The 11,863-nt window shown below is 44.0% G+C and overlaps 1 protein-coding gene across 2 annotated transcripts in view; it reads right to left on the bottom strand.

Moving 5' to 3' along the window:
- Window positions 1-11,863, bottom strand: part of CEP170B (centrosomal protein 170B) — an 87,261-nt gene that overhangs the window by 26,002 nt on the left and 49,396 nt on the right. For both annotated transcript variants that reach the window (XM_032768807.1, XM_032768808.1), the window contains exons 9-12: window positions 9,577-10,340; window positions 8,071-8,259; window positions 6,644-6,767; window positions 3,033-4,826 (exon numbers count right to left, since the gene is read on the bottom strand). In XM_032768807.1, coding sequence (XP_032624698.1) covers window positions 3,033-4,826; window positions 6,644-6,767; window positions 8,071-8,259; window positions 9,577-10,340 — 2,871 coding nt within the window. The remainder of the gene's footprint in view (window positions 1-3,032; window positions 4,827-6,643; window positions 6,768-8,070; window positions 8,260-9,576; window positions 10,341-11,863) is intronic.

The raw sequence follows: 11,863 nt of genomic DNA, 5'->3' as shown, positions 1-11,863 counted from the left end.
CGCTGGTCCCGCGGCTTCGGCGGACCTCCCGCAGCCGTGCCTGCGGGAGGTCCACTGAAGCCACGGGACCAGCGGACCCTCCACAGGCAAGACGCCGAAGGCAGCCTGCCTGCCACCCTCGCGGCGACTGGCAGAGCGCCCCCCATGGCTTGCCGCCCCAAGCATGCGCTTGGTGTGCTGGGACCTGGAGCCACCCCTGCTAAGAGCCTTGGCTCATGATAAAGTTACCAGAAAAATGAATCTGTTCATAATTCAGCTGAGAAAGTGTTTAAAAAAACCCTAAAAAGCCATTCAACTTTCAGAATCAAGAGGTTATTCTTGCATTCAGTGGACATTTCAAAATTAAGGGCTTGATCCACCACTCACCTCGGCTAGTGTAAATAAGAATTAAGGCCACTGAAGCCAGTGACATCACGCTGCATAAATCCAGCATATGTGAGACAAATGTGGCCCCAAACTTTCAAAACATTCTGATAATATCCTGACATCTCAGTACAATTGCTTAAGATAGGCTGACAACATCCTGGCATCTCATGTCCCATGGACATGTATTCATTCTGTTTCTCTATTGGTAGGATTATGTTTTCACTGGAATGGATGGAGTTAATGGCTCTCAGCTAACTATTTTAAGAAATCCTTGAGTAAGGCAGCCAGATCTACCTCACTGCTCTCTCCCAGTCCTCACATCACTCAGAATCTCTGGTTTCAGTGTCAAAGCATATCACTTTCAAATTGTTACTGTATCATGTTAAAAAACACCTTGATAGCACAGTGAAACATTTAAGCTTATTCAAGTTTATTTTTTGCTCTTATAAGGGGGTACTAGCTGTTTGTTCATTAGTACAGAAACACATATCAAACACTATCTACAGTACGACAAAGCATATTAAAGTACCCCAGTCTATGTAGAACTTGTGCAAGGTCCAGAATTCTATCAAGGAATTAGAAGATAAATCATTTTCTATTAAAATACTAAACAGAAAGAATTATAATTCTCTGCTGTAATTCTACACAAGGAACACCGTTAGTGTGTTGTAACAAAGTACTGGAAGCCCAAAACCAATTCATCTAGAACAAGAACTGGGCATGAATTTGTTTTAACATTCAAAGTCCAGTGTGGTCCAGTGCAGAGGAAGAACATAGCTGGAAAACTCTGAAATGTAAGGCTAGAAGGGACCACGAGAGGTCATCTGGTTCAATCCCCTGCGCTTTGAATTTGTCAATATTCTAACACAAGAGACTGTAAATAGGAGCCCGTCTCAGAAAACACAAGGGAAATATTGTATATATACACTTAGCTTGTTCATACTCTATGGTGATTTCTTTGTATATCAGTGTGTAACCAACCCCCCCCGCCACCAAAATAAAAGGAGATTAGATCATTTAAAAAGTGAAAATTAAAATAACAGCAGTGAATAACAATTCCAGCATGCAATAGGAAGCACAGTGAAGATATCGGGGTAAGTCGACCTAAGCTACGTCGACTCCAGCTACGTTATTCAAGTTGACTTAGATCGACTTACTCTGGTAGTGAAGACAAGGTCTTTGGTGCAAGTTACAAAAAACAGATTGGCTGACACTAGTCACTGTCCCAACAGCCCCCGTGAAACTCAGCAAGCCACAGAATTCCTCACCCTCTTCATTCCTTTCCTTCATTAAAAGCCCAAGTGAATTGATATGACTTGCGGCATGGTTGGCATACAGTCAACCTGTGGAACTCCTTGCCAGAGGATGTTGTGAAGGCCAAAACCATAACTGGGTTCAAAAAAGAACTAGATACATTCATGGAGAATAGGTCCATCAATGGCTATTAGCCAGGATGGGAAGGAATGGTGTCTCTAGTCTCTGTTTGCCAGAAGCTGGGAATGAAAGACAGGGGATGGATCACTTGATAATTACCTGTTCTGTGTATTCCCTCTGGGGCACCTGGCATTGGCCACTGTCGGAAGACAGGATACTGGGCTAGATGGACCTTTGGTCTGACCCAGTAGGGCCATTCTTACGTTCTTATGCCCGAAGGCCAAGGAACCAGGGTATCAGACCACATGATGTTCACAACCATCTCTGATTACTGTGAAGTATCTGTCATATGCATCTTTCCCATCTATTAATTTAAGTACAGTTTAAACATAACTGTTAATGTTCAAGACACCGTTCACAAATAGCCAATGGCTCTGCATAGGTAGGCAGCCAAATAATCTGCACCATATTCCTCAATGAGAGATTTAAGTATGCAGCTACTATAACTATGGCACATTTTGGAGGCTGCATCCCAGATAATAAAAAGGCACAGAGGCCATCTCCCCTCATGGGCTATCAGAGTTCAATGCCAATTGTCCAATCATCCAATGTTTTGGATTTGCTGCAAGCAGCAGAGCTGCTTCCAAATTATTTGCTCACTTGCTTATTTCTCGTTTTGCCTTCTCTGATGCCTTCAAATTTACTACTCTGACCTCAAACCATCATTGACACAGTTATAAATTCTCTGTTGGGTCAACGCACATGTTTTCTGGCTCTTCAAAACCAAAGACAAGCAGTGAATTTCCGTGTGACACTGGATAGTCAAGAAGTTCTATCTTTGTGAATAGGGCCAAGATCTTCACGTGAGTAGTGATTTTGGGTGCGCAATTCGAGACACTCTGACTTTTAGAAAGTGCTCAATACCCACCTTCTGAAAGTCAGCCCCTATTAAAGCATCTCAGGTTGGGCACGCAATAACTGAGGCACTCAAAAAACCACTAATCAGTTATGAAATCCTTCTGGTTGATCAAACAATCTCAGTTGGGTATATGTGCTATTTCTATACCTTGACGTGTTAAATTGTGTTGTTCATGAATTGCACCAACATGCTTATTTGTGCACACTTCTCCCTCTGTCCCTCTTCCTTGTTCCCTTCCGTCTCTTCCTCCTCATGGCACACCCATGGCCGTGCTTTTGTTGTTCCTAGGAGAACTACACCTGGAGCCCACATAGAGAGTCTGTATATTATAAAAGAGCGGGACTAGGGAGAAACATAAAACGTAAGCACTTACTGGAGGTGGATGAATACCTGACACTGCTAGAACGAGTTCTACTGAAAGGTTGCTTTGTAGTAGCAGCAGCTGCAGTTTTTCTAGCTGCAGTTCTAGCATCTGACACAGGTGGCTTCCGATTTGCATAATATGACTCCACACTGCGCCCCGAAAATCCAGTTCTTGGCTGTGTAGTTTCAGAGTCGCTTGGCACTGTAAACGAACCTGCCCGTTTCCTTGGCATGGCAAGGATGTCAAGCCTGGACAGCTTTTTAGACTCTGCGGATTGTTTAGAAGATGCAGTTGTGGCTTCGAGGTTGGAGGTTCTCTCGGTGTCGGCACATTCATTATCTGATGCATCTCCCAACCGGGCGCGACGGAGTTTTGACGCCCTCGTGGGCCTGGGGGTCGATAAACTGTTGGACCTGGTGAGAACTTGCTGGATCTTTTGCACGTTTGCAGTCACTTTGCTGCGCTCCTCTTTCATAGCCTGAGTGAAAGGTTTCCTTCTGGGGATGGATTTTGAAACAGAATGCTCGTGATCAGAGGAGGCCGTTTCAGTTACTGGGAAGTAAGGAAGACTAGAGCTTCTTTCGTCATCCGTAAAATCCAGTGACCCACGAGCCCCAGCACTACGCTTGATTTGGAAACGTTTGGCGGTTTCTCCTCTGTTTCCTGCCTCAGGCGGAAGCATCCTGCGTTTTTCTGACAGCCTTTCACGAGCACTGGGCTGGCTGCACTGGTCCTGGATAGAGGGCGTGGAGGAGGATTTCTCCTTCTGCAAGCTGCTCGTAACTTGGAATTTCGGTGTGCTGCTTGGCTCGTTTTTACCGCTAACCAAGCTGACCGTGCTTGCCGTGTCCACATCTGAGTCCCCAGATAAGGAGTCTTCTAGCTGCCCAGGAATAGTTTCTGAAAGGTCCAGCTGGTGGTTTTGACAAAGTATTTTGGCTTCCAGTGCTGCCAAAGCAGTTTCAGTGTCTTTAAGGATAAGATGAGTGTCTTGATTGTAGTCCATACGGCTTGATCGTGCAACATCTAAATCTTTAAGCAGAGGGTGACTTGAAATATGAGGAAGTTTATTCTCAGGAACAATGCCGCTTGATTTATCTTTGGTAAAACTTTCCTGCCTAATGAAGGAGGATATTTCTTTTGTGGCTATGTTTTCTTGCTCCTGAGCAAGATTCTGAAGAAGGGAAATAACCATTTTCCCCGATGCGCTAATGTAAGTGCTACTAACGTCTTTGACCAGTGGCTTTCCAGAAGCAGCTATACTGGGTGACTTGACAGGAAACTCCTGATCCTTGCATTCTTTGTCTGCTCGAGAATGAGACATGCTTAGAGAAAGCTTGGAGGGAATCCCAACCTCATTAGTTTCATCACCAATGTAGAAGGAAGAAGATACTGGCTCACTTACAGTTGTGATACTTGAAACCCCTGGTGCTGCTGCCTGTCGGACCTCAGGTTTTAAATCTGCCCCCTTTCGTCGTTCTTGCTCAGGCATTTTAGTGTTTTCTTTGCATTTCTTTCCTTTTTCCAAACCAAAGCCATCGTCGGACTTGCTGGCATCACTCAGGCTATCAGGATCCAAGTCCTCTTGGATGAACAATCGGGTGCTGGGATCACCATAGGTTTCTTTACCTTGTTCCTTTACAATGTTTCTCTTGGATACATCAGGATACGAGTCTTGACAAATTAAAACTGTGGGTGTTGGGCTGTCAGATTTATCACTGGGTGGGAGCTGGGGAAGAAGCCTTCTTGTTCTTGAAGGCACAATGGTCTCTGGTTCTCCTGGCTTATGAGCTGTGCCACTTTCTAAGAAAGATTAAAAGACACCCATTAAATGCTGTTTATATGCTGTACAAGAACACTGCATTTATTCACCAGGGGCTTGAGCCTGCAAGGCGCAGATCCAGAAAGGCAATTAAGTACGTCCTTAATTTTAGGCACTGACATCAATAGGTCCCATACATATACTTAAAGCTAAGCATTTGCTTAAGTCCCAGGCTGGATCAGGGACACAGTGCTCATCACCTTGCAGAATCGAGTCCTAAATCTGATTTAATAACCTTGACATTCAAACATCCCAGCTGTGTAGCACTCTTATCAGAGTTATATAAATCGAAAAGCAGCAAAGAATCCTGTGGCACCTTATAGACTAACAGACGTATTGGAGCATGAGCTTTCGTGGGTGAATACCCACTTCATCAGATGCATCTGACGAAGTGGGTATTCACCCATGAAAGCTCATGCTCCAAAACGTCTGTTAGTCTATAAGGTGCCACAGGATTCTTTGCTGCTTTTACAGATCCAGACTAACACGGCTACCCCTCTGATACATAAATCGAAAAGCTTATACAAATATACAAGAGACCCTGAAGCTGTATCTTCTTCCTGCCAAAGGGAACAGGGAAAAGCTGTCAACCATGTAGCCATGTTTGGACCAGAGATGCAACATTTTAAGAAATGTACTAGATGATGTAGCTTACTTCACTAAAGAGATGCCACTTTCCACTTGTACAGACCTTAGTATATTGTATTTCACATCAAAGTCTCCATATAGAAATCCTACTGTTTAAACAGGCTCAGGAATTAGAAGCCAATGTGTTATTAAGGACACACTTTACTAGAAGAGTTTTATTACTTCACCCCATGTCACAGCTCAGGATTTCATATCTTCTGTCATTTTTCGTTTAAATAATAAATGGCTTGTAACTTGATTGGCATTGCAAGATAAAACACCCAATTGTCCAGGAGAATTCAAGTACAATGTGCCATATTATGGAAATAATCTCTGGAACAAAATAATTGCTTTTTGCAGCCTTTTAGCTGTTGGAAAGAGGACATATGGCTCCTTATCTAGAGAGAGGGGGCACGGTTGTCTTCTGGATTACAACGTTTCCTACTCTCTCCAACTCCGATTCTCAACATCAGGTCTCAAGGCCCTTTCAGTTTTTTAGAATCATGTCAGAGATAGGAGCTAAGACTTCATTTTGTTTTTTCTTCTCTTGTACTTTGTTCTATGCATCAGGCTTCCTACAATCACTTCAAATGCTGCTACCTAGTTCTACCAGACCCAAGGACAATCTGATATGCTCAGCACAGCTTGAGAATATGGGAGAAGTGCACAAAACCAGAGCTAAAGAGGGCTTGTCAGTACTAGTTTTCATAAATGTCTTGCAAAGGAAAAACTGGGGTTCTGCCTTTTCTTTTTTCCTTTGTAATGAAGTATAAACAATGCCTGATGGATGGTTATTTCCAATCCTGCCCCCTTAAGTGTTATTGTTCCCAATGCCACCTTAAGAAACATCAGGAATGTCAAGTATGGTCTTCACTTTTCTTGTTGGATGACTTGGATGACTCAAATGTGCACTGGGTGCCTTCGTACCCTTAACTGAACGGATGAGGCAGCTAACCCTAAACAAATCAAGATTTTTTTCCAAATACTTTAGTTAAAACAGACAGTAAGCTGTAAGAAAATTTAACAGCATTTCAAATTTTCTTTATGTCCATCAGAAAGCAACAAAAAAGAGCATAAGCACATCTTCCCTCCCCTCGCGCACACACACTTTTCATGTCACTTTTAAATAAACTGTCCAGCATCCCGAAGATGGCATCAGTACAGTACTTACCTGTATGGCCCTCAGATACCAGTCCCTGCTGTTGACCTTCACAAAGCCCTGAGTCTGTGTAGCTGTCAGCAAGACTTGCCCACCTAGAGACCCATTTCTGACTACCTTGAGATGCTGGAGGCACCTATAAAGAGACAAATGGAATGTTTAAATTTTTTTTAACCAAAAAGTCTTGTCACAAAACCCCTCTGTGACACCCTGTACTCACATGACGCCCAGTACCCCATGTTCACCCCTTTATATGATTATGATATATTCTGTACCAAGTATGAGGTATCATTTGAAAACTCATAATCTGCTGAACATGAGGATCCTGTTAAAATGTGCATAAACAACACTATGTGTAAAATTATGAGATTTTGCTATATGATTGTTACTGAAATATGTTGTAGTTCTGGGTAATGCCAACAAACCCATTTTTCAGAGGAAAAGACATACTGGCAACCCCAGACAGGTACCAACAAAGTCAAGTGAGTTATGACTTACTTAAGCAGCCATCCTTCAGCAACGAGGAAGTGTAAACAAGAAATTAACATAGCCTCCCAGCTACAGTGTGAATCTCATGTACAGAGGAGACTGTGTACACCCCGGTAGGGCGATAATCCTCAGAGAGAGGAGGAGGAGGAGGAGGATATAAAAATAAAAGACAGCGACCGCTACAGGACGCTCCTCTCCTCCTTCCATTTCTCTGCTTATGGCAGCAACAACTCTCAAAGAACTGAAAAAGGGATGGAATGGTCCCAGGCTGAAAAGGGATGCAGTCTGTGAAATGTGCTGCAGCCCATGGTGAGATAAACCTTTTGCTTTTAAGCCTATTAGTCTGATAAAGTTTAGGAATTAGCTTGCGTGTTTAACCTTTTATTTCTTTGGTAACCAGTGCTGACTTTTATGCCTTACCATTTATGATCACTTAAAATCTTTCTTTTATTGTTTTATCTAAACCAGTGTGTTTGATTGAAGTGTTTTAAGAAATCTCTACTAGGTCAACAGGGCTGCCGCATATTCATTACCCACTGCTGGGATGACAGACTATTTATGAGCTTGTAGTGGCCAGTGGGTACTGAACAGTACAAGATGCACATTTCTAGGGCACAAAGCTGAGATTCAGGGATATGCGGGTGTCACCTTCTATGTAATTTAAGGATGGCTGGGCATAGCATTCATGTACTCAGCTGGGAGTGACTTTACTTTCTAGGGGCTGTGTGTGAGCAGAACCTGCAGAGGTTTGCTATTCAGCAGCAAAGCAGTGTTAAAGGCATCTCAGTCTGAAGAGCTGAAGGGACACAGCGGTTCAGCTTGCACCCTAGGGAATGTCACACCCTCCGGAGAGCCTCTTGCACACACAGACTGGTCTCCCAAAGGTGAAATCAAATCAATACATTCCCACCAAGGCAGAAAAGCACATACATCATCCCTGTTCCCTGTACCTGCATCTCAGCCTGGGACCCACAAGTGGGTTTTGAAGGGAACGCCTGGAGCAGAAGTGTCTTCTGACTGGTGCCATTTTCAGTGATTAGATGCTGGTGAGAGCTTGGTTCTTCCTTTTCGCCTTTTATAACAGGTCTGTAGGCTGAAGATAATCTGGAAAACTCTGGAGATTCAAACACGCCAAAAACCTAAAAAAAAGTGTGTGGTGGGGAGGGGAGGGATTAAAACGCTGTAACCATGAAAGTCAAATCCAAAAAATGCTAATCACACTGAAACTGGGGTCTCAAATGGTCAGATACAAACCAATTCATATATTCCACGTAAGGTATTTCACCCGCCACTTAATCACAGGATTCCCCCACCCCAAACTTTACTTTATCCTTTGCCTACATTTCTGTTATTTTTCACGTGCCTGTTTTACTTGAACCTCTGCCTGCTTCCTCTGTTGTTAAACCTGGAAATAGGCCACGCTTTACTAAATAACTGTTTGTGTTTGGGGTGGTCGGGGTTTTTTTTAAGTTAACATTCATTTTTTAAATTACAACAGATACAACCATTTCCATGACCAACCCCACCCGGACTTTCCCTTCCCTACAGCAATTAGTTGCCATCTGCCTGGACAAGTCCCCTTTAACAAAACCAAACCACGCCCAACTACAAGTTGGGGATGTCACTGGGGCTCCTGAGATAAAGAAAATCTGTCCTCCGTTTCAGCTTCTTTTGGCCTGCCAGGGAGAGCCTCCCAGGCAGAGTATATGTGCCCCATATATTATTAACAACAGGGCTGGAGAAGGTGGGGTAAAGGGCATGATGCATAGTTAGATCCTGAACTTGCAAAGACTTATGCATTGGAGCAGTCCCGTTGTTTAAAGTTACTCGTTTGTACAAATCTTGGCAGAATCAACCCCTTCATTATTTTGAGCATCACGTTGCTCTTTGCTGGTACATTTGCAAGGCCATTCTTGTACCTTTGCATGTAAATCCTATTTGGACACAAAGATATGAGTTGCAATAAGGTCCCCCTGCTCCTTTTCAGATGGGTTTTTAATGGATATTTTACCCCCATTTACGGTGCCTGTGTAATGCACTCGTGAATGTGTGACAGGATCCCCTCTGTGCTGGATCCACAGAGGACAGGAATCCCTTAGAGCTCCCATCCAGCTCACACCCTTAGCTGAAGCCATTGCAGCTCATATTTTTGGCTCGAGGTGTACGTCTACACTGCAAGCGGCAGCGTCTCAGAGCCCAGGTCTACAAACAAGGCTATAGCACTCAAATGGACATGCAGACATTCAGGCTCAGGGTCTGTAGCCTGAGAGGGGAGGCTGTTTTGGCACTCTAGCACAAGCCCATAGGCCCGAGTCTGTAGACCTGGGCTCTGAGACTAGCTGCCGTGGGCTGCCACTTTGCAGCACAGACATACCCTAGAGGTCCCTGGGTCAACCCCTGGTTTGTCAGCCAACAGTGATCATGTTTATAAGAGGTGTTCCCTGGAGTGATTTTACCTGATCTATCATTTTCCGAGCTTCTTCTACTTCTTTATCTTGTGACTCCGTCTCAATGGTGTATGTGCCCGTTTCACTTAAACTATCCTCCTCATCGTGCTTCCTAGCCTTGACCAATTTTGGGTCGGTAGGTGGTGCGGTGGCAGGATCTGGTGCAGACGATATTACTACCCGGGGAGCCACTGGCATCTGCAGAAATGCTGGCTTCTCAGCGCTAAGCTTTCCAGCTTGAGAGTTCTCCCTTAAATACTCAGCAGCAAAATCCTGAGCAATTTTAGACTTCCTCCCAATGCTGCCGAAGTTCTTTGCAGACAGCCTTGAAGCAGAGGATGACGAAGAGCTGATCCGATCTTCTGTCTTCTCTCTCTTAAAGGAGCTGGATCTCTGTGTCCCCAAGGAGTTGCTGGCCGGCTTGCCTGCCTGGGCAGTCAGATGAGGAGGTGGCACTGGGCTACCAAGCTTCTCAGCAGGCATGGCAGCTTTGCGCTTTTCCACCTTGGTTTTCGGCACAGGATCTGTGTCGCTCTGGGAGGAGTGTGCGCTGTGCGTGAAAGACTGTGACCTCTTTTTACGAGGCGTGTCATCATCAAAGAACTCGATGACGAAGGCCTGCTGGTTATGCAGCATTTCATGGGGGTCGCGCCTGATCTGGCGCTGCAGCCTGGCTTGCTCCGCTGCATGGTCATTGCTGGTGGTCTCCTTTTCTGCTGTGGGTGCAACGGGGTCTTCAGAATCACTCTGCGTCCCGTCTTCATGTCTGTTACCTGAAAACGATCACACGCAATTTATTCCTACACTAACATTTCACTGTAACCCTAGTAACCACCTCCCAGCACGGTCAATCCTGGATTTTTCTCTTTGTAACGGAATAGTTCATACTGGGCACGCTGCAAAAAAGACACTGTTTGATCTGCTGTTTAGAGAGAGCTGATGGTTTGCGTCCCAGAATGATGAAAAGGTGGGAAGTAGGAGGAGGAGTTGAAGGGAGCTGGCTGATGGAGTTCCTTTTTGAATCCGGTTGGGGTTTTGGTTTTGTTGTTATTATAAAATTAATTATGCATCAGGGCATCTAGAGCTTTTTATGTGCATCTTTTTTTATTATTTAAATCAAAATAAATACAGTAATTATTTTACCATTCTGTGCAATTTCACTAGTCTCAAAGATTATCTTGTTATGCATCATTTGTTGCAGGACAAAAATTACCCTGCAGAGCAGGGGAAACAAAACAAAAGCCCTGTAGATTGCATTCCATGGACTCAAACCAAGATGATGAAAGAGCAGCAGGCTGACGAAATTCATAGCTAAAGCGCCGCTGAACTTCTATTTTCTCTCCCCCTTAGGACTTGCAGGATTTTCAGTTTTATCTAAAGGATTAAGGCCATAAAATTCCCAGAAGTTATGTATATGGCTTCCACATCATTTCTTCACCCTCCTGGCAAGGGTTAACCTGGTTATTTTATGGAAGGTTCTTGCTTATTAAGTTTGTTTTGCACCAAAAGTAGTAACATTTTTAGTACAGAATCTCTGTAACATTTAATATCTCCCCCGGTTCCCCCAGCATTTAACCAAGAAGGAATCTGAGGCATCCAGGCTGTGGGTGACTTGCCCAAGGACTTACAACAAGTCATCAGGAGAACTGTGAAAAGACCTCTGTACTCTAGACCGTATCCATGCGTGATAAGAAGAGACAGAGATTTAACACCATGCAGTTGAAAGGAAAACTGCACTTGTTTTGCAAATGCAAGTGGCCCAACCACACTGGTAAAGAGGCCAGGACCCAAACCACAGAATATTTACATCCTGATGTCAAGACGCCTGAATTGTTTCCAAAAGGAAAGAAGCAGCGAGTGAAGACCTCAGAAAACTGGTATAAAATGTTCCTTGGGGCCAACAGTGCTAATTAAGGAGGTGGCCAACTGTAGCTTACAAGTGTTCTTCGAAGACAGCCCCACATAGGAATGTGTTACACAGTAAACCAATCTGGAGGTCAAAAAGGCAGGGATAAATGTTGCAAAGTTCTCATCAGAGAATCCTCTGCCTACATACAGATGGATATACACACTAACTAGGTATTTGATGAAAGGGAGACAATTATGTGCATCATCCTGTCATAAACAGAAAGTAGGAGTTAATAGAACAGAAGTACTTTATATCTCTTTTAACTATAAAGAGTTAACAAGTTCAGTAAGCCTGGCTGTCACCTGACCAGAGGACCAATCAGGGGACAGGATACTTTCAAATCTTGAGGGAGGGAAGTTTCTGTGTGTGCTGTTAGAATTTGGTTGT

The sequence above is a fragment of the Chelonoidis abingdonii genome, chromosome 4 (genome assembly GCF_003597395.2).
Source record: "Chelonoidis abingdonii isolate Lonesome George chromosome 4, CheloAbing_2.0, whole genome shotgun sequence".
In the NCBI taxonomy this organism is placed as follows: Eukaryota; Metazoa; Chordata; order Testudines; family Testudinidae; genus Chelonoidis; species Chelonoidis abingdonii.
The sequence above is the reverse complement of the archived record's forward strand: the minus strand, read 5'-3'. Positions and strand labels throughout refer to the sequence as shown.